Below are 22,752 nucleotides of genomic sequence, written 5' to 3' on the forward strand. Positions count from 1 at the left end.
TCCTCTCTCCATGGCCCTTCCTCTCTCCATGGCCCTGCGGCTCCCTTCCTCTCTCCATGCCCTGCGCTCCCTTCCTCTCTCCATGGCCCTGCGCTCCCTTCCTCTCTCCATGGCCCTCGCTTCCTTCCTCTCATCCATGGCCCTGCGGCTCCCTTCCTCTCTCCATGGCCCTGCCCTCCCTTCCTCTCTCCATGCACCTTCCTCTCTCCATGGCCCTGCGCTCTCTTCCTCTCTCCATGGCCCTTCCTCTCTCCTGGCCCTGCGCTCCTTCCCCTCCTCCAATGGCCCCTTCTCTCCTCCATGGCCTGCGCCCCTTCCTCTCCCTTCCTCTCTCCATGGGCCCTTCCTCTCCTCCATGGCCCTGCGCTCCCTTCCTCCTCCTCCATGGCCCATCCTCTCTCCATGGCCTGCGCCTCCCTTCCTCTCTCCATGGCCCTTCCTCTTCTCCATGGCCCTGCGCTCCCTCCCTCTCTCCCACTGGCCCTTCCTTCTCTCCATGGCCCTGCCGCTCCCTTCCTCTCTCCATGGCCCTTCCTCTCTCCATGGCCCTGAGCTCTCTTCCTCTCTCCATGGCCCTTCCTCTCTCCATGGCCCTGCGCTCCCTTCCTCTCTCCATGGCCCTTCCTCTCTCCATGGCCCTTCCTCTCTCCATGGCCCTGCCGCTCCCTTCCTCTCTCCATGGCCCTGCTCTCCCTTCCTCTCTCCATGGCCCTGCGCTCCCTTCCTCTCTCCATGGCCCTGCGCCTCCCTTCCTCTCTCCATGGCCCTGCGCTCCCTTCCTCTCTCCATGGCCCTTCCTCTCTCCATGGCCCTGCGCTCCCTTCCTCTCTCCATGGCCCTTCCTCTCTCCATGGCCCTGCCGCTCCCTTCCTCTCTCCATGGCCCTCCTCTCTCCATGGCCCCTGCGCTCCTCGCTCTCTCCATGGCCCTCCTCTCTCCATGGCCCTGCGCTCTCCTTCTCTCTCATGGCCCTTCCTCTCTCCATGGCCCTGCGCTCCCTTCCTCTCTCCATGGCCCTTCCTCTCTCCATGGCCCTTCCTCTCTCCATGGCCCTGCGCTCCCTTCCTCTCTCCATGGCCCTGCGCTCCCTTCCTCTCTCCATGGCCCTGCGCTCCCTTCCTCTTCTCCATGGCCCTGCGTCCCTTCCTCTTCCATGGTCCTGCGCTCCCTCCTCTCTCCATGGCCCTGCTCTCCCTTCCTCTCTCCATGGCCTGCGCTCCCTTCCTCTCTCCATGGCCCTGCGCTCCCTTCCTCTCTCCATGGCCCTGCCCTCCCTTCCTCTCTCCATGGCCCTGCGCTCCCTTCCTCTCTCCATGGCCCTTCCTTTCTCCATGGCCCTTCCTCTCTCCATGGCCCTGCGCTCCCTTCCTCTCTCCATGGCCCTGCCCTCCCTTCCTCTCTCCATGGCCCTTCCTCTCTCCATGGCCCTTCCTCTCTCCATGGCCCTGCTCTCCCTTCCTCTCTCCATGGCCCTGCGCTCCCTTCCTCTCTCCATGGCCCTGCGCTCCCTTCCTCTCTCCATGGCCCTGCGCTCCCTTCCTCTCTCCATGGCCCTGCGCTCCCTTTCCTCTCTCCATGGCCCTGCGCTCCCTTCCTCTCTCCATGGCCCTGCACTCCCTTCCTCTCTCCATGGCCCTGCGCTCCCTTCCTCTCTCCATGGTCCTGCGCTCCCTTCCTCTCTCCATGCCCTTCCTCTCTCCATGGCCCTGCGCTCCCTTCCTCTCTCCATGGCCCTGCGCTCCCTTCCTCTCTCCATGGCCCTGCGCTCCCTTCCTCTCTCCATGGCCCTGCCCTCCCTTCCTCTCTCCATGGCCCTGCGCTCCCTTCCTCTCTCCATGGCCCTTCCTCTCTCCATGGCCCTTCCTCTCTCCATGGCCCTGCCTCCCTTCCTCTCTCCATGGCCCTGCCCTCCCTTCCTCTCTCCATGGCCCTGCCCTCCCTTCCTCTCTCCATGGCCCTGCGCTCCCTTCCTCTCTCCATGGCCCTTCCTCTCTCATGGCCCTGCGCTCCCTTCCTCTCTCCATGGCCCTGCGCTCCCTTCCTCTCTCCATGGCCCTGCGCTCCCTTCCTCTCTCCATGGCCCTGCGCTCCTTTCCTCTCTCCATGGCCCTGCGCTCCCTTCCTCTCTCCATGGCCCTGCGCTCCCTTCCTCTCTCCATGGCCCTGCGCTCCCTTCCTCTCTCCATGGCCCTTCCTCTCTCCATGGCCCTGCGCTCTCTTCCTCTCTCCATGGCCCTTCCTCTCTCCATGGCCCTGCGCTCCCTTCCTCTCTCCTATGGCCCTTCCTCTCTCCATGGCCCTGCGCTCCCTTCCTCTCTCCATGGCCCTTCCTCTCTCCATGGCCCTTCCTCTCTCCATGGCCCTGCGCTCCCTTCCTCTCTCCATGGCCCTTCCTCTCTCCATGGCCCTGCGCTCCCTTCCTCTCTCCATGGCCCTTCCTCTCTCCATGGCCCTGCGCTCCCTTCCTCTCTCCATGGCCCTTCCTCTCTCCATGGCCCTGCCGCTCCCTTCCTCTCTCCATGGCCCCTTCCTCTCTCCATGGCCCTGAGCTCTCTTCCTCTCTCCATGGCCCTTCCTCTCTCCATGGCCCTGCGCTCCCTTCCTCTCTCCATGGCCCTTCCTCTCTCCATGGCCCTTCCTCTCTCCAATGGCCCTGCGCTCCCTTTCCTCTCTCCATGGGCCCTGCTCTCCCTTCCTCTCTCCATGGCCCTGCGCTCCCTTCCTCTCTCCATGGCCCTGCGCTCCCTTCCTCTCTCCATGGCCCTTCCTCTCTCCATGGCCCTGCGCTCTCTTCCTCTCTCCCATGGCCCTTCCTCTCTCCATGGCCCTGCGCTCCCTTCCTCTCTCCATGGCCCTTCCTCTCTCCATGGCCCTGCGCTCCCTTCCTCTCTCCATGGCCCTTCCTCTCTCCATGGCCCTGCTCTCCCTTCCTCTCTCCATGGCCCTGCGCTCCCTTCCTCTCTCCATGGCCCCTGCGCTCCCTTCCTCTCTCCATGGCCCTGCGCTCCCTTCCTCTCTCCATGGCCCTGCGCTCCCTTCCTCTCTCCATGGCCCTGCGCTCCCTTCCTCTCTCCATGGCCCTGCACTCCCTTCCTCTCTCCATGGCCCTGCGCTCCCTCCTCTCTCCATGGTCCTGCGCTCCCTTCCTCTCTCCATGGCCCTTCCTCTCTCCATGGCCCCTGCGCTCCCTTCCTCTCTCCATGGCCCTGCGCTCCCTTCCTCTCTCCATGGCCCTGCGCTCCCTTCCTCTCTCCATGGCCCTGCCCTCCCTTCCTCTCTCCATGGCCCTGCGCTCCCTTCCTCTCTCCATGGCCCTTCCTCTTCCATGGCCCTTCCTCTCTCCATGGCCCTGCGCTCCCTTCCTCTCTCCATGGCCCTGCCCTCCCTTCCTCTCTCCATGGCCCTGCCCTCCCTTCCTCTCTCCATGGCCCTGCGCTCCCTTCCTCTCTCCATGGCCCTTCCTCTCTCCATGGCCCTGCGCTCCCTTCCTCTCTCCATGGCCCTGCGCTCCCTTCCTCTCTCCATGGCCCTGCGCTCCCTTCCTCTCTCCATGGCCCTGCGCTCCTTTCCTCTCTCCATGGCCCTGCGCTCCCTTCCTCTCTCCATGGCCCTGCGCTCCCTTCCTCTCTCCATGGCCCTGGCGCTCCCTTCCTCTCTCCATGGCCCTTCCTCTCTCCATGGCCCTGCGCTCTCTTCCTCTCTCTCCATGGCCCTTCCTCTCTCCATGGCCCTGCGCTCCCTTCCTCTCTCCATGGCCCTTCCTCTCTCCATGGCCCTGCGCTCCCTTCCTCTCTCCATGGCCCTTCCTCTCTCCATGGCCCTTCCTCTCTCCATGGCCCTGCGCTCCCTTCCTCTCTCCATGGCCCTGGCCTCTCTCCATGGCCCTGCGCTCCCTCCTCTCTCCATGGCCTTCCTCTCTCCATGGCCCTGCGCTCCCTTCCTCTCTCCATGGCCCTTCCTCTCTCCATGGCCCTGCGCTCCCTTCCTCTCTCCATGGCCCTTCCTCTCTCCATGGCCCTGAGCTCTCTTCCTCTCTCCATGGCCCTTCTCTCTCCATGGCCCTGCGCTCCCTTCCTCTCTCCATGGCCCTTCCTCTCCCATGGCCCTTCCTCTCTCCATGGCCCTGCGCTCCCTTCTCTCTCCATGGCCTGCTCTCCCTTCCTCTCTCATGGCCCTGCGCTCCCTTCCTCTCTCCATGGCCCTGCGCTCCCTTCCTCTCTCCATGGCCCTTCCCTCTCTCCATGGCCCTGCGCTCTCTTCCTCTCTCCATGGCCCTTCCTCTCTCCATGGCCCTGCGCTCCCTTCCTCCTCTCCATGGCCCTTCCTCTCTCCATGGCCCTGCGTCTCCCTTCCTCTCTCCATGGCCCTGCGCTCCCTTCCTCTCTCCATGGCCCTGCGCTCCCTTCCTCTCTCCATGGCCCTGCGCTCCCTTCCTCTCTCCATGGTCCTGCGCTCCCTTCCTCTCTCCATGGCCCTGCTCTCCCTTCCTCTCTCCATGGCCCTGCGCTCCCTTCCTCTCTCCATGGCCCTGCGCTCCCTTCCTCTCTCCATGGCCCTGCGCTCCCTTCCTCTCTCCATGGCCCTGCCCTCCCTTCCTCTCTCCATGGCCCTGCGCTCCCTTCCTCTCTCCATGGCCCTTCCTCTCTCCATGGCCCTTCCTCTCTCCATGGCCCTGCGCTCCCTTCCTCTCTCCATGGCCCTGCCCTCCCTTCCTCTCTCCATGGCCCTGCCCTCCCTTCCTCTCTCCATGGCCCTGGCTCCTCCTCTCTCCATGGCCCTGCGCTCCCTTCCTCTCTCCATGGCCCTGCGCTCCCTTCCTCTCTCCATGGCCCTGCGCTCCCTTCCTCTCTCCATGGCCCTGCGCTCCCTTCCTCTCTCCATGGCCCTGCGCTCCCTTCCTCTCTCCATGGCCCTGCGCTCCCTTCCTCTCTCCATGGCCCTTCCTCTCTCCATGGCCCTGCGCTCTCTTCCTCTCTCCATGGCCCTTCCTCTCTCCATGGCCCTGCGCTCCCTTCCTCTCTCCATGGCCCTTCCTCTCTCCATGGCCCTGCACTCCCTTCCTCTCTCCATGGCCCTTCCTCTCTCCATGGCCCTGCGCTCCCTTCCTCTCTCCATGGCCCTGCGCTCCCTTCCTCTCTCCATGGCCCTGCGCTCCCTTCCTCTCTCCATGGCCCTGCGCTCCCTTCCTCTCTCCATGGCCCTGCGCTCCCTTCCTCTCTCCATGGCCCTGTGCTCCCTTCCTCTCTCCATGGCCCTGCGCTCCCTTCCTCTCTCCATGGCCCTGCCCTCCCTTCCTCTCTCCATGGCCCTGCCCTCCCTTCCTCTCTCCATGGCCCTGCGCTCCCTTCCTCTCTCCATGGCCCTTCCTCTCTCCATGGCCCTGCGCTCCCTTCCTCTCTCCATGGCCCTGCTCTCCCTTCCTCTCTCCATGGCCCTGCGCTCCCTTCCTCTCTCCATGGCCCTGCGCTCCCTTCCTCTCTCCATGGCCCTTCCTCTCTCCATGGCCATTCCTCTCTCCATGGCCCTGCGCTCCCTTCCTCTCTCCATGGCCCTGCACTCCCTTCCTCTCTCCATGGCCCTTCCTCTCTCCATGGCCCTGCGCTCTCTTCCTCTCTCCATGGCCCTTCCTCTCTCCATGGCCCTGCGCTCCCTTCCTCTCTCCATGGCCCTTCCTCTCTCCATGGCCCTGCGCTCCCTTCCTCTCTCCATGGCCCTGCGCTCCCTTCCTCTCTCCATGGCCCTGCGCTCCCTTCCTCTCTCCATGGCCCTTCCTCTCTCCATGGCCCTTCCTCTCTCCATGGCCCTGCGCTCCCTTCCTCTCTCCATGGCCCTTCCTCTCTCCATGGCCCTTCCTCTCTCCATGGCCTTTCCTCTCTCCATGGCCCTGCGCTTTATATTACAGCTACAGCAACAGCTTCATCTGATCTGATTTTCAATGACAAATACCAGGAGGATGCTGGTGTCATGTTAATGGACTGTTATACAGACTGTCCGGAGGAGCTTGTAGTGTGGGGTCTCACAAAACCTCCAATGATGGATAATTAGCTAAACAATATAATGAGGATTTGACGGAACACCAATGATACAGAAATGACTGGCCTTTAAGTAGTTTTAATCAAAGATGTTTTCACTTAATAAAACAAGGCATACATGACATAATCCTAAAGATGTATCACAGTATAACAACTGGTTAAAAATCCACAGTGGATAAAAACAGTGTTTGGCATAATGGCAAACATAAGTCACTTGTAGCCTGTTGTAGAGTCCATTGAGATTCTGTATCCTATAGGTCAATACAATACAGGAAGGACTCAGTGTCTGCTTCCTGGGTCCTGACCTCATTGGGGAGATCTTGGGCCTCCTCCAATAACCTTCTCTCCAGTGTGGCATCATCTGGACTAAGCTCCTCCCCTTTGGTCAGCACATACAGGAAGTATTGGAAGCCGTCTCCGTAGCTACGGGTACGTACAGACCAGCAGTAGTCATGGCGAGCATAGAGGCGCTTCCTGAAGTGAGGCTGGGCGAAGGTTACAGACAGGAAACGACCTCCCGGTTTTAAAACACGACTGATCTGGAGAGAGAGAGAAGGGGAAGAAAGAGAGAAAATGAGAGATGGGGAAGAGAGATGGGAGAGAGAGGGGAGGGGAGCGAGAAAGGGGAGAGAGTGAGTATAACAAGACACGGGGAGAGAGAGAGAGGGAGAAGAGAGAGGGCAAGGGGGAGAGAAGAGAGAGGGCAAGGGGGAGAGAAGAGAGTGAGAAAGGGGGAGAGTGTGAGAAAGAGCAAGACACAGGGATAGAGAGAGGGGGAGAAGAGAGAGAGGGGAGAGAGAGAGGGGGAGAGAAGAGAGAGAGGGGAGAGAGAGGGGGAGAGTAGAGAGAGAGGGGAGAGAGAGGGGGAGAAGAGATAGAGAGTGAGAGGGGGGAGAGAGAGAGGGGGAGAGAAGAGAGAGCATGAGAGAGGGGAGAGAGTGAGAAAAAGCAAGACACGGGGAGAGAGAGTGGGAGAAGAGAGAGAGAGCGAGAGGAGGGGAGAGAGAGTGGGAGAAGAGAGAGAGAGCGAGAGGAGGGGAGAGAGAGAGGGGGAGAGAAGAGAGAGCGAGGGAGGGAGAGTGAGAAAGAGCAAGACATGGGGAGAGAGAGGGTGAGAATAGAGAGAGAGAGAGAGAGAGAGAGAGAGAGAGAGAGGAGGGAGAGAGAGGGGGAGAAAGTGAGAAAGAGAGACAAAGAGGGGAGAGAGAAGGGGGAGAGAAGAGAGGGAGAGTGAGAGCGTGAGAGGGGAGAGAGGGGAGAAAGGAAGCGAGAGAGAGGTTGGGAGAGAGAGGATGGGAGAGAGAGAGGGGAGAGTGGATGGGGGAGAGTGGATGGGAGAGAGAGAGAGAGAGAGAGAGAGAGAGAGGGGAGAGTGGATGGGGGAGAGAGGATGGGAGAACGAGGATGGGAGAGAGAGAGAAGATGGGAGAGAGAGGATGGGAGAGAGAGGATGGGAGAAAGAAGAGAGTGTTAGACAAGCATATTTGTATTGTATCATGAATCTTTCCTCTGTGGTACTGTAGCTAAAAGAGTGGGCAGTGGCAGTCAGGTAGAGCAGGACTGATCTATAGACAGACTAGACCTGAGAGAGAGAGGGGTAGGCTCTCATCACCTTAAACTGTAATGACCTGAGAGAGAGAGGGGTACGCTCTCATCACCTTAAACTGTAATGACCTGAGAGAGAGAGGGGTACGCTCTCATCACCTTAAACTGTAATGACCTGAGAGAGAGAGGGGTACGCTCTCATCACCTTAAACTGTAATGACCTGAGTTGGGTTCACATTCCTAGATGTAGATCAGATCTCATTGTTATGACCAGTTCATGCAGATTCCAGGTCATTTCAAAAGTTTCACATTCCTAGATGTAGATCAGATCTCATTGTTATGACCAGTTCATGCAGATTCCAGGTCATTCTAAAGGTTCACATTCCTAGATGTAGATCAGATCTCATTGTTATGACCAGTTCATGCAGATTCCAGGTCATTTCAAAAGTTTCACATTCCTAGATGTAGATCAGATCTCATTTTTATGACCAGTTCATGCAGATTCCAGGTCATTTCAAAAGTTTCACATTCCTAGATGTAGATCAGATCTCATTGTTATGACCAGTTCATGCAGATTCCAGGTCATTTCAAAAGTTTCACATTCCTAGATGTAGATCAGATCTCATTGTTATGACCAGTTCATGCAGATTCCAGGTCATTCTAAAGGTTCACATTCCTAGATGTAGATCAGATCTCATTGTTATGACCAGTTCATGCAGATTCCAGGTCATTCTAAAGGTTCACATTCCTAGATGTAGATCAGATCTCATTGTTATGACCAGTTCATGCAGATTCCAGGTCATTTCTAAAGGTTCACATTATTTTTCTTGCCACCGCATTTAGATTTGTTTAACACTTTTTTTGGTCACTACATGATTCAATAGGAGTTATTTCATAGTTTTGATGTCTTCACTATTATTCTACAACGTAGAATGTTCCTCCCCTCTGGAATGAGTAGGTGTGAGGGAGACCAGGGAGAGGAGACCAGGGAGAGGAAACCAGGGAGAGGAGACCAGGGAGAGGAAACCAGGGAGAGGAGACCAGGGAGAGGAGACCAGGGAGAGGAGACCAGGGAGAGGAGACCAGGGAGAGGAGACCAGGGAGAGGAAACCAGGGAGAGGAGACCAGGGAGAGGAAACCAGGGAGAGGAGACCAGGGAGAGGAGACCAGGGAGAGGAAACCAGAGAGAGGAGACCAGGGAGAGGAGACCAGGGAGAGGAGACCAGGGAGAGGAGACCAGGGAGAGGAGACCAGGGAGAGGAAACCAGGGAGAGGAGACCAGGGAGAGGAGACCAGGGAGAGGAGACCAGGGAGAGGAAACCAGGGAGAGGAGACCAGGGAGAGGAAACCAGGGAGAGGAGACCAGGGAGAGGGGACCAGGGAGAGGAAACCAGGGAGAGGAGACCAGGGAGAGGAAACCAGGGAGAGGAGACCAGGGAGAGGAGACCAGGGAGAGGAGACCAGGGAGAGGAGACCAGGGAGAGGAAACCAGGAAGAGGAGACCAGGGAGAGGAAACCAGGGAGAGGAGACCAGGGAGAGGAGACCAGGGAGAGGAGACCAGGGAGAGGAGACCAGGGAGAGGAAACCAGGAAGAGGAGACCAGGGAGAGGAGACCAGGGAGAGGAGACCAGGGAGAGGAGACCAGGGAGAGGAAACCAGGGAGAGGAGACCAGGGAGAGGAGACCAGGGAGAGGAAACCAGGGAGAGGAGACCAGGGAGAGGAAACCAGGGAGAGGAGACCAGGGAGAGGAAACCAGGGAGAGGAGACCAGGGAGAGGAGACCAGGGAGAGGAAACTGAAGAAAGGTTCAAGTCACCAGGGGTCTGTAGGATGAATAAAAGCTGGGGTTTAAACATCATTGAAATGTGTGTTATGTGTGTGTGTGTGAGCTGCACGTTGTCACTGGAACATACATACAGATGAGGGAGCCTTCAGCACCAGAAAAGCAAACATGAAAACATCTATAAATAAGCATGCCCACAAAATGCAAACACAAGTACGCACACACACACACACCCACCCACACACCACACACCCACACACACACACACCCACACACACACACACACACACACACACACACACACACACACACACACACACACACACACACACACACACACACACACACACACACACACACACACACACTCACACACACACACACACACACCCACACACACACACACACACACACACACAGTGTTCAGTGCCATTCAGTCCACAAAGTATACAGTGGGACAATGGGGAACTACAAGGAGAGAAGGTTAACCAGACTTCAGGAGATCGTGAAATCCATTTACAGTCCTCACAGACTCTGTAGATTCATCAGCCTCCACTGTGCTGATGTGTGAGGAGGCAACTTATAGTAGAAAGAAATACATTGTAGTATCATGCCCAGGATGGAATTGTGAAGCAGTTCAGTGACAGGGCTCTAAACACAACCTAATGCAACGTGTTGCCATGCAACGCCGTGTAGTGTACATTATGGTATGGCAGTGCAGGGCCTTGAAGATCAGAGGAGCCTCTACGGAGCTCACATGAAAGAAAGTGATTTAATTCAATGTAATGCAATGTGTTGCAAGGTGGTGTAGTGAACGATAGGTACGTCAGTACAGAGAGAGGGCATGAGAGAGAGGAGCACTGGGAGAGGAGAAGTGAGGAGAAGAGGAGAGGAGAGAAGTGAGAAAAAGAGGAGAAGAGATGAGAAGTGGAGAATAGAGGAGGGAAGATGAGAAGTGGAGAATAGAGGAGAGAATAAGAGAGAAGATGAGAAGTGGAGAATAGAGGAGAGAAGAAGAGAGAAGATGAGAAGTGGAGAATAGAGGAGGGAAGATGAGAAGTGGAGAATAGAGGAGAGAAGAAGAGAGAAGATGAGAAGTGGAGAATAGAGGAGAGAAGAAGAGAGAAGATGAGAAGTGGAGAATAGAGGAGAGAAGAAGAGAGAAGATGAGAAGTGGAGAATAGAGGAGAGAAGAAGAGAGAAGATGAGAAGTGGAGAATAGAGGAGAGAAGAAGAGAGAAGATGAGAAGTGGAGAATAGAGGAGAGACGATGAGAGAAGAGGAGAAGTGGAGAATAGAGGAGAGAAGATGAGAGAAGATGAGAAGTGGAGAATAGAGGAGAGACGATGAGAAGTGGAGAATAGAGGAGAGAAGATGAGAGAAGATGAGAAGTGGAGAATAGAGGAGAGAAGATGAGAGAAGAGGAGAAGTGGAGAATAGAGGAGAGAAGATGAGAGAAGATGAGAAGTGGAGAATAGAGGAGAGAAGATGAGAGAAGATGAGAAGTGGAGAATAGAGGAGAGAAGATGAGAAGTGGAGAATAGAGGAGAGAAGATGAGAAGTGGAGAATAGAAGATGAGAAGTGGAGAATAGAGGAGAGAAGATGAGAGAAGATGAGAAGTGGAGAATAGAAGATGAGAAGTGGAGAATAGAGGAGAGAAGATGAGAGAAGATGAGAAGTGGAGATAGAGGAGAGAAGATGAGAAGTGGAGAATAGAGGAGAAGAGCAGAGAAGAAAAAAAAAGGAGAAGAGGGAGGGGGAGAATCTCACCCTCTTACATGATCCATCTCCCCCAGCTAGCAGGATACACATTCATTATTAACAACCTACGGTGACCATGAGAGACAGAGAGAGAGACAGAGAGAGAGAGCCAGAGAGAGAGAGGGAGAGAGACAGAGAGAGAGAGAGGGAGAGAGACACGGAGAGAGAGCGAGAGAGAGAGAAGAGGGCAAGAGACAGAGAGAGAGACACAGAGAGAGACAGAGAGAGACAGAGAGAGAGACAGAGAGAGAGACAGAGAGAGACAGAGAGAGATAGAGAGAGATATAGAGAGACAGAGAGAGAGAGGGAGAGAGACAGAAAGAGAGACAGAGACAGAGAGATAGAGAGAGATATAGAGAGACAGAGAGAGAGAGAGAGAGAGAGAAACAGAGAGAGAGACAGAGACAAAGAGACAGAGAGAGTCAGAGAGAGAGAGGGAGAGAGACAGAGAGAGAGACAGAGACAAAGAGACAGAGAGAGACAGAGAGAGAGAGGGAGAGAGAGAGACAGAGACAGAGAGACAGAGAGAGAGAGAGAGAGAGAGACAGAGAGAGAGAGAGACAGAGAGAGATAGAGACAGAAAGAGAGACAGAGAGAGGAAAGAGGGCAGTGGGAAAAGAGAAAGGGAGAAAAGAGGAAGATAAATATCAGAAGGAAGGGAGGAAGACAGAAAGGAGTTTTACCATCCTCTAGTTCTTGTGCCGGAGGTAAAAAAGGGAATTGAAAGACTGGTGAAAAAATGCACTACATCTTTTCAAATGTTCTATCAATGTTTGCTTCAAATATTCCTTCAATGTTTTATCACGGTGGTCTGAAAGAAAAGGCATCAAACGTATTTCCATGCATAGTTAGATACTGACAGTTGGAAACACTCTTGCGCATCATATTCTTGGCAGTGAACATGGCTGTGAGCAGTGGCATAGAGCAAGTTTATTGCTTAATAACCCCAGGGAGTCCTTATATGCACTTGATGACAAACAGAAGACTGTCATGAGTCTAATGTTAAAGGTTGCATCTCAATAGTCTAATGTTAAAGGTCACATCTCAATAGTCTAAGGTTAAAGGTCACATCTCAATAGTCTAAGGTTAAAAGTTGCATCTCAATAGTCTAATGTTAAAGGTTGCATCTCAATAGTCTAATGTTAAAGATTGCATCTCAATAGTCTAATGATAAAGGTTGCATCTCAATAGTCTAATGTTAAAGGTCACATCTCAATAGTCTAAGGTTAAAGGTTGCATCTCAATAGTCTGATGTTAAATGTTGCATCTCAATAGTCTAATGTTAAAAGTTGCATCTCAATAGTCAAATGTTAAAGGTTGCATCTCAATAGTATAAGGTTAAATGTTGCATCTCAATAGTCTAATGTTAACTTCACTAAGGTAGGGGGCAGCATTCTGATTTTTGGATGAAAAGCGTGCCCAAATTAAACTGCCTGCTACTCAGGCCCAGAAGATAGGATATACATAGAATTAGCAGATTTGGATAGAAAACACTATACAATAATGTCTGTGAGTATAACAGAACTGATATGACAGGTGAAACCCGAGGAAAATCCAACCAGGAAGTACTATTATTTTGAAAGGCTGTTTTTCCATTGAAAGCCGATCCACCATACAAAGACTAAGGACCCAGTTCACTTCTTCTACATGTGGCCAGTCTTTAGGCATTGTTTAAGGCTTTTACTCTGAAAAATGAGGGAGATACAGCACTTTCAATGAGAGGCCAGTGGAAATTTCCATTCATCAGCCATGCACCTGATTGGGAACGCGCCTTTCTATGATTCTCCTTTCCTATTGACGAAGCATTTGTCCGGTTGAAATATTATTGATTATTTATGACAAAAACAACCGGAGGATTGATTTTCAACATCGTTTGGCATGTTTCTACTAACTTTTATTGTACATTTGAAAAACCTTTCATCTGGACTTAGTGCACGCGCCTTATTAAGCATTTGGATTACTGGACAAAACACGCAAACAAAAAGGAGGTATTTGGTCATAAAGAAGGACATTATCAAACAAAACAAACATTTATTGTCTAACATGGAGACCTGGGAGTGCCACCAGATGAAGATCATCAAAGGTAAGTGATTTATTTTAATGCTATTTCTGACTTTTGTGACACTCTCCTTGGTTGGAAAATGGCTGTATGGGTTTCTGTGGCTAGGTGCTGACCTAACATAATCACAAAGTGTGCTTTCTCTGTAAAGCCTTTTTGAAATCTGACACAGAGGTTGCATTAAGGAGAAGATTTTCTATATTTCCATGCATAACACTTGTATAGTTTATCAATGTTTAAGATGAGTATTTCTGTAATTTGATGTGGCTCTCTGCACTTTCATCGGATGTTTGTTTGAGACAATGCATTTCTGACCATAACGCGCCAATTTAAACTGAGATTTTTGGATATATATATGAACTTTATCGAACAAAACATACATGTATTGTGTAATATGAAGTACTATGAGTGTCATCTGATGAAGATCATCAAAGGTTAGTGATTCATTTTATCTCTATTTCTATTTCCACCATTTTTCTTTTTGTGACTACTCTCTTTGGCTGGAAAAATGGCTGTATGGTTTTCTGTGACTAGGTGCTGACCTAACATAATCGCACGGTGTGCTTTCGCAGTAAAGCCTTTTTGAAATCGGACAATGTGGTTGGATTTACATGAAGTTTATCTTGAAAATGGTGGATAATACTTGTATGTTTGAGGAATTTTAATGATGGGATTTCTGTTGTTTTGAATTTGGCGCCCTGCAAACTCACTGGCTGTTGTCGAGGTGGGACGCTCGCTTGTCCCAGAGAGGTTAAAGGTTGCATCTCGATAGTTTAATGTTAAAGATTGCATCTCAATAGTTTAATGTTAAAGGTTGCATCTCAATAGTCTAATGTTAAAGGTTTCATCTCGGTAGTCTAATGTTAAAGGTTTCATCTCGGTAGTCTAATGTTAAAGGTTGCATCTCAGTAGTCTAATGTTAAAGGTTGCATCTCAATAGTCTAATGTTAAAGGTTGTTTAAGGTTGCATCTCAATAGTCTAATGTTAAAGGTTGCATCTCAATAGTCTAATGTTAAAGGTTTCATCTCGGTAGTCTAATGTTAAAGGTTGCATCTCAGTAGTCTAATATTAAAGGTTGCATCTCAATAGTCTAAGGTTAAAGTGTGCATCTCAACAGTCTAAAGTGGCTTCCATCTCCTTTCCCTTCATTCACAAAGCAAGTCCTCTGGACTGTTTCCTTCCCTATTGGTCCTTCAATCCCTGGGGTTATAGTACTTGTACTACCTGTATATAGCTTCAATCCCTGGTGTTATGGTATTGGTACTACCTGCATATAGCTTCAATCCCTGGGGTTATAGTACTGGTGCTACCTGTATATAGCTTCAATCCCTGGTGTTATGGTATTGGTACTACCTGCATATAGCTTCAATCCCTGGTGTTATGGTATTGGTACTACCTGTATATAGCTTCAATCCCTGGTGTTATAGTACTGGTACTACCTGCATATAGCTTCAATCCCTGGTGTTATAGTACTGGTACTACCTGTATATAGCTTCAATCCCTGGTGTTATAGTACTGGTACTACCTGTATATAGCTTCAATCCCTAGTGTTATGGTACTGGTACTACCTGTATATAGCTTCAATCGCTGGTGTTATAGTACTGGTACTACCTGTATATAGCTTCAATCCCTGGTGTTGTAGTACTGGTACTACCTGTATATAGCTTCAATCCCTGGTGTTATAGTACTGGTACTACCTGTATATTGTTCAATCCCTGGTGTTATAGTACTGGTACTACCTGTATATAGCTTCAATCCCTGGTGTTATAGTCCTGGTACTACCTGTATATAGCTTCAATCCCTGGTGTTTTCAAATGAGAGCAGGTGAATGAAAGAAGATAAGAAGTGGGTGCCATTTCAATGAATGCATTACTGTGTCCTAACACATGATTCATATCACTGAGATGAACCATCACTGTGTCTTAACACATGATTCATATCACTGAGATGAACCATCACTGTGTCCTAACACATGATTCATATCACTGAGATGAACCATCACTGTGTCCTAACACATGATTCATATCACTGAGATGAACCATCACTGTGTCCTAACACATGATTCATATCACTGAGATGAACCATCACTGTGTCCTAACACATGATTCATATCACTGAGATGAACCATCACTGTGTCCTAACACATGATTCATATCACTGAGATGAACCATCACTGTGTCTTAACACATGATTCATATCACTGAGATGAACCATCACTGTGTCTTAACACATGATTCATATCACTGAGATGAACCATCACTGTGTCCTAACACATGATTCCTATCACTGAGATGAACCATCACTGTGTCTTAACACATGATTCATATCACTGAGATGAACCATCACTGAGATGAACCATCACTGAGATGAACCATCACTGTGTCCTAACACATGATTCATATCACTGAGATGAACCATCACTGTGTCCTAACACATGATTCATATCACTGAGATGAACCATCACTGTGTCCTAACACATGATTCATATCACTGAGATGAACCATCACTGTGTCCTAACACATGATTCATATCACTGAGATGAACGTGTTCCATTTACAGGGCTTGTATGACCTAGGGGCTCAGCACTTAGAATGCTTATGTCACCAAAACACATATGGAGACATGCGTCAGAGTTCACTGCCATGGGCACCAATGGCACAATATGTGATTAGTGCAAAAGTACCTCATCTAAAACATAGTGTTGAATGCAGTGATGAGAAACGAATGTGATGATGTGAGTTTGATGATGTGCGTTTGTATGTGTGTGTGTGTGTGTGTGTGGTAGGTAATTGGGGCTTAGTGTGCTGTAATTCCTCCTCTCTGTTAATGAGATTGTTTTGGGTTAATTGCCTTGTTGCCAACTGCTGAGACTGCATGCAGGGGGAAGTCCCCCCACCCACTACACACCAGACACACACAAACAAACAAATACAAACAAAGGGATTCAAATGTTTTTAATAATAATAACATGGGAAAGGATGAGAGAATTGGAGGGAAACAACAAAGAGTATTTGCAGGAATTCAGCTCAAGTGTTACTGTCCTACTGTTGTGACTCATCGTTGGATCATAGACAACAACACTGTTGTGGCTCATCGTTGGATCATAGACAACAACACTGTTGTGGCTCATCGTTGGATCATAGACAACAACACTGTTGTGGCTCATCGTTGGATCATAGACAACAACACTGTTGTGGCTCATCGTTGGATCATAGACAACAACACTGTTGTGGCTCATCGTTGGATCATAGACAACAACACTGTTGTGACTCATCGTTGGATCATAGACAAGAACAACACTGTTGTGGCTCATTGTTGGATCATAGACAAGAACAACACTGTTGTGACTCATCGTTGGATCATAGACAAGAACAACACTGTTGTGGCTCATCGTTGGATCATAGACAAGAACAACACTGTTGTGGCTCATCGTTGGATCATTGACAAGAACAACACTGTTGTGGCTCATCGTTGGATCATAGACAAGAACAACACTGTTGTGGCTCATCGTTGGATCATAGACAAGAACAACACTGTTGTGATCCAGTGACAACCTGCTCCTAGAGTGGAGAGACGCTGCCCCAGCTGGTTTAACACATTTCAAATGAACAGTGAAACAGGTGTAGTGTAGGTAGACCTTCCAGTGAAACGCTTACATGCTGACCAGACCGCACGCGTTCGTCTGCGTGCGCCATTGCGCGCACGTTTATTTTTTCCACCCAGAAGCGATCAGGACATGCAGCTTGAAATATAAAAACAAACTCAGAACCAATTATATACAGTTGAAGTCAGAAGTTCACATTCACTTAGGCTGGAGTAATTAAAACTTGTTTATCAACCACTACACAAATTTCTTGTTAACAAACAATAGTTTTGGTAAGTCGGTTAGGACATCTACTGTGTGCATGACACAAGTAATCTTTCCAACAATTGTTTACAGACAGATTATTTCACTTAATCACAATTCCAGTGGTCCAGAGTTTACATACACTAAGTTGACTGTGCCTTTAAAGAGCTTGGAAAATTCCCGAAAATGATGTCATGGCTTTAGAAGCTTCTGATAGGCAAATTGACATCATTTGAGTCAACTGGAGGTGTACCTGTGGATGTATTTGAAGGCCTACCTTCAAACTCTGTGCCTCTTTGCTTGCCATCATTGGAAAATCAAAAAAGAAATCAGCCAAGACCCCAGAAACAAAATTGTAGACCTCCACAAGTCTGGTTCATCCTTGGGAGCAATTTCCAAACGCCTGAAGTTACCACGTTCATCTGTACAAACAATAGTATGCAAGTATAAACACCATGGGACCACGCAGCCATCATACCGCTCAGGAAGGAGATGCGTTCTGTCTTCTAGAGATGAACGTACTTTGATGCAAAAAGTGCAAATCAATCCCAGAACAACAGCAAAGGACCTTGTGAAGATGCTGGAGGAAACCGGTACAAAAGTATCTATATCCACAGTAAAACGAGTCCTACATCGACATAACGTGACAGGCTGCTCAGCAAGGAAGAAGCCACTGCTCCAAAACCGCCATAAAAAAGCCAGACTACAGTTTGCAACTGCACATGGGTGTCAGCGTCGTGTGTATAGGTGGCAGGGAAGTCAGGCGCAGGAGAGTCAAAATGGAGTGTAAATGGAGTCTTTTAATAATTGACCACGTAACATGCTCCATAACACAAAAATGTACAGACATGAACAAACATGGGTATGAGGACCCGACGCGCACCTATACAACATAAAACTACACTGACAATAAAACAATTTCTGACAAAGACATGAGGGTAACAGAGGGTTATATACACAACAGGTAATCAGTGGGACTGAAAACAGGTGTGTGGGAAGACAAGACAAAACCAATGGAAAATGAAAAATGGATCAATGATGGCTAGAAGACCGGTGACGTCGACCGCCGAGCACCGCCCGAACAAGGAGAGGCAATGACTTTGGCAGAAGTCGTGACAATGGGGACAAAGATTGTACTTTTTGGAGAAATATCCTCTGGTCTGATGAAACAAATCTAGAACTGTTTGGCCATAATGACCATCGTTATGTTTGGAGGAAAAAGGGGGATGCTTGCAAGCCGAAGAACACCATCCCAACCATGAAGCACAGGGGTGGCAGCATCATGTTGTGGGGGTGCTTTGCTGCAGGAGGGACTGATGCACTTCACAAAATAGATGGCGTCATGAGGATGGAAAATTATGTGCATTTATTGAAGCAACATCTCAAGACATCAGTCAGGAAGTTAAAGCTTGGTCACAAATGGGTCTTCCAAATGGACAATGACCCCAAGCATACTTCCAAAGTTGTGGCAAAATGGCTTAAGGACAACAAAGTCAAGGTATTGGAGTGGCCATCACAAAGCCCTGACCTCAATCCCATAGAAAATATGTGGGCAGAACTGAAAAAGCGTGTGCGAGCAAGGAGGCCTACAAACCTGACTTAGTTACACCAGCTCTGTCAGGAGGAATGGGACAAGATTCACCCAACCTATTGTGGGAGCTTGTGAAAAGCTACCCGAAACGTTTGACCCAAGTTAAACAATTTAAAGGCAATGCTACGAAATGCTAATTGAGTGTATGTAAACTTCTGACCCACTGGGAATGTGATGAAAGAAATAAAAGCTGAAATAAATAATTCTCTACTATTATTCTGACATTTCACATTCTTAAAATAAAGTGGTGATCATAACTAACACAAACACACTAACAAAGTAACACAGTAACACACTAACACTAGCACAGTAACACTAACACAGTAACCTGAACACACTAACACAGTAACACGAACACACTAACACTAAAACACAGTAACACTAACACAGTAACACACTAACACCGTAACACTAACACAGTAACACACTAACACCGTAACACGAACACAGTAAGACTTACACACTATCATACTAACACAGTAACACTAACACCGTAACACTAACACCGTAACACTAACACCGTAACACTAACACACTAACACAGCAACACTAACACACTAACACATTAACACTAACACAGCAACACTAACACACGAACACACTAACACCGTAACACTAACACACAAACACAGCAACACAGTAACACAGTAACACAGTAACACTAACACACTAACACAGTAACACTAACACAGTAACACAAACACAGTAACACACTAACACAGCAACACTAACACACGGACACACGGACACAGTAACACAGTAACACTAACACAGTGACACTAACACACTAACACAGCAACACTAACACAGTAACACACTAACACTAACACACAAACACAGTAACACTAACACACGAACACAGTAACACACTAACACTAACACAGTAACACACTAACACTAACACAGTAACACTAACACTAATACACTAACACAGTAACACACTAACACAGTAACACTAACATACTACCACACTAACACAGTAACACTAACACACTAACACAGTAACACTAACACTAACACAGCAACACTGACATACTAACACTAACACAGCAACACTAACATACTAACACTAACACAGCAACACTGACATACTAACACTAACACAGTAACACTAACACAGCAACACTGACATACTAATACTAACACTCTAACACAGCAACACTAACATACTAACACTAACACAGCAACACTGACATACTAACACTAACACAGTAACACAAACACAGTAACATCAAATAGCAGTAACACACTAACACAGTAATGCTAACACAGTAACACTAACACAGTAACATCCAATAGCAGTAACACACTAACACAGTAACACAGTAAAACACTAACGCAGTAACACTAACACACTAACACCGTAACACAGTAACAGTAACACTAACACACTAACACAGTAACACTAACACACTAACACTAACACACTAACACTAACACACTAACACTAACAGACTAACACAGTAACATACTAACACAGTAACATACCTAACACAGTAACACAGTAACACACTAGCACACTAACACAGTAACACACTAACACTAACACAGTAACACTAACACAGTAACTCAGTAACACACTAACGCAGTAACACTAACACAAACACAGTAACACAGTAACACTAACACACTAACACAGTAACACTAACACAAACACAGTAACACTAACACACTAACACTAACACAGTAACACTAACACACTAACACTAACACAGTAACATCCAATAGCAGTAACACACTAACACAGTAAAACACTAACGCAGTAACACTAACACACTAACACCGTAACACAGTAACACTAACACTAACACACTAACACACTAACACTAACACAGTAACACTAACAGACTAACACAGTAACATACTAACACAGTAACACAGTAACACACTAGCACACTAACACAGTAACACACTAACACTAACACACTAACACAGTAACACTAACACAGTAACACTAACACAGTAACACTAACTCAGTAACACACTAACGCAGTAACACTAACACAAACACAGTAACACAGTAACACTAACACACTAACACAGTAACACTAACACAGTAACACAGTAACACAGTAACACTAACACTAACACAGTAACACTAACACACCAGTGGTCTCCATGGAACCATAATATGAGATTTGCATGAAATATATTCCTCTTAAATATCATGCATTGATATACACACACTCAAACTACACCACCCTCCACACACACACACACACACACACACACACACACACACACACACACACACACACACACACCCTCTCACCCACCCACTCACCCTCTCACCCACCCACCCACCAACTCACCCACCCATCCACCCTCTCCCCCACCCACTCACCCTCTCCATCACAACATCCTGTGTATCATCATGATGAGGTGCCTGTTGCAAGCAGCTGCATCTAGGACATCACTTCATAACAGCGTAGTATGTGTGTGACTCACTCCACTTAAAACGCCAACTATCCATCAAGCTTGCCAAGGAGTTTTCCTCTGGATCTGGGTCATGTAACCGTCACTATGGACTCAACACACACAAAGGAAGGTGTGTGTGTGTGTGTGATGTCATGGTGTGTCATGGTGTTCTGCAGGGAGTAGTGAGTGGTTATATCACAGACTTAAATGGGTAACCCCATTCACAGAATGTACTTCTGATCCATTAACAAAGCCTGCATCCCAAATAGCACTCTATTCCCTATGTAGCATACTATGTTTTAACCAGGGACCATAGTGAAATATAGGGAGTAGAGTGCAATTTGGGATACAAGTTAAAGCAAGCCATGGGAATTAGCCATCCACACCAAAACTATTCTAGTCAGTATGGGATGAAGTTGCCCTTATAAGCTGATTCAAGATCAGAATTGCTGCTCCATCCCTAATGGTAAAAGGTTAAGATGAGCTGATCCTAGATTTGTGGCTATGGGCAACAAGCTGGATCAAAGTGTTAACCCAGGAAACAACTAATTTGATCCCTCCTGTCCTTACTGAGTGGTGCAGCGGTCTAAGACAGCGCATCTCAGTGCTAGAGGGGTCACTAAACCGGTCGTGATTGGGAGTCCCATAATGCGGCGCAGAATAGCGCCGTCCAGGTTTGGCCGGGGTAAGCCGTCATTGTAAATAATAATTTGTTCTTAACTGACTTGTCTAGTTAGATCAAATCAAAATAAAAACACCATATTTCTCTTTCTCCAATTCCTCCCCCTGGCTCAGGTGACACCCCAGATCTAGCTGTCAGAGTAATGGGACAGTTTAAATTCAGTCAATGGACAGCACATGGACCTGCCCATTTCCTCCCTCTCTACTCTGCAGACAATTCCCATTCCATTAGTTTTGTTAAACTATGTCCCTGCCAAATGTGCCTAACTTTGAGCCAAAGTTACAGAACAGCATTACTTTCTTAATTGAAACGGTATATTACCATTTGATCCTGAGTTCTGCAGTTCTCAAACAGCTTTGTATTAGTTTCATAGAAAGAGCAGGAGAGGGTTTGTGTGAAGGGAACTCACTCCTGTGTGAACCTACAATATAATCACCTCGGTATAATAACCCTCTATCTTAGCTTGTTACCCGTTCACTCAGCACAGACTGCAGGCTTCTGAAGTACAGGGACGCACATATGATACGCCCTCTAAGAAGACAGATATGGCTTCTTCTGCCCCTCTCTCCTTTCCAGGTAACATCCTCAAAGGCATTGCTCTTTCAATTCATCTCGCCTCTCTTCTCATCTGTCACTCTGTGCTGCCTCTGCTCAGCGATGGCCTCAGGATAGTCAAGATGCTTCCCTCTGCTCAGTGATGGCCTCAGGATAGTCAAGATGCTTCCCTCTGCTCAGCGATGGCCTCAGGATAGTCAAGATGCTTCCCTCTGCTCAGCGATGGCCTCAGGATAGTCAAGATGCTTCCCTCTGCTCAGCGATGGCCTCAGGATAGTCAAGATGCTTCCCTCTGCTCAGCGATGGCCTCAGGATAGTCAAGATGCTTCCCTCTGCTCAGCGATGGCCTCAGGATAGTCAAGATGCTTCCCTCTGCTCAGCGATGGCCTCAGGATAGTCAAGATGCTTCCCTCTGATCAGCGATGGCCTCAGGATAGTCAAGATGCTTCCCTCTGCTCAGCGATGGCCTCAGGATA

At 49.0% G+C, this 22,752-nt stretch overlaps 1 protein-coding gene across 1 annotated transcript in view; it reads right to left on the minus strand.

Annotated features, from left to right (window-relative positions):
• Nucleotides 1-6,095: 6,095 nt before the first annotated feature.
• The window catches only part of ece2a (endothelin converting enzyme 2a), a 109,592-nt gene continuing 92,935 nt past the window's right edge, over nucleotides 6,096-22,752 (minus strand). The window contains exon 2 of the mRNA XM_031810182.1: nucleotides 6,096-6,571. Coding sequence (XP_031666042.1) covers nucleotides 6,284-6,571 — 288 coding nt within the window. The 3' untranslated portion in view covers nucleotides 6,096-6,283. The remainder of the gene's footprint in view (nucleotides 6,572-22,752) is intronic.

This window comes from Oncorhynchus kisutch, linkage group LG30 (genome assembly GCF_002021735.2).
Source record: "Oncorhynchus kisutch isolate 150728-3 linkage group LG30, Okis_V2, whole genome shotgun sequence".
Classification (NCBI taxonomy): Eukaryota; Metazoa; Chordata; class Actinopteri; order Salmoniformes; family Salmonidae; genus Oncorhynchus; species Oncorhynchus kisutch.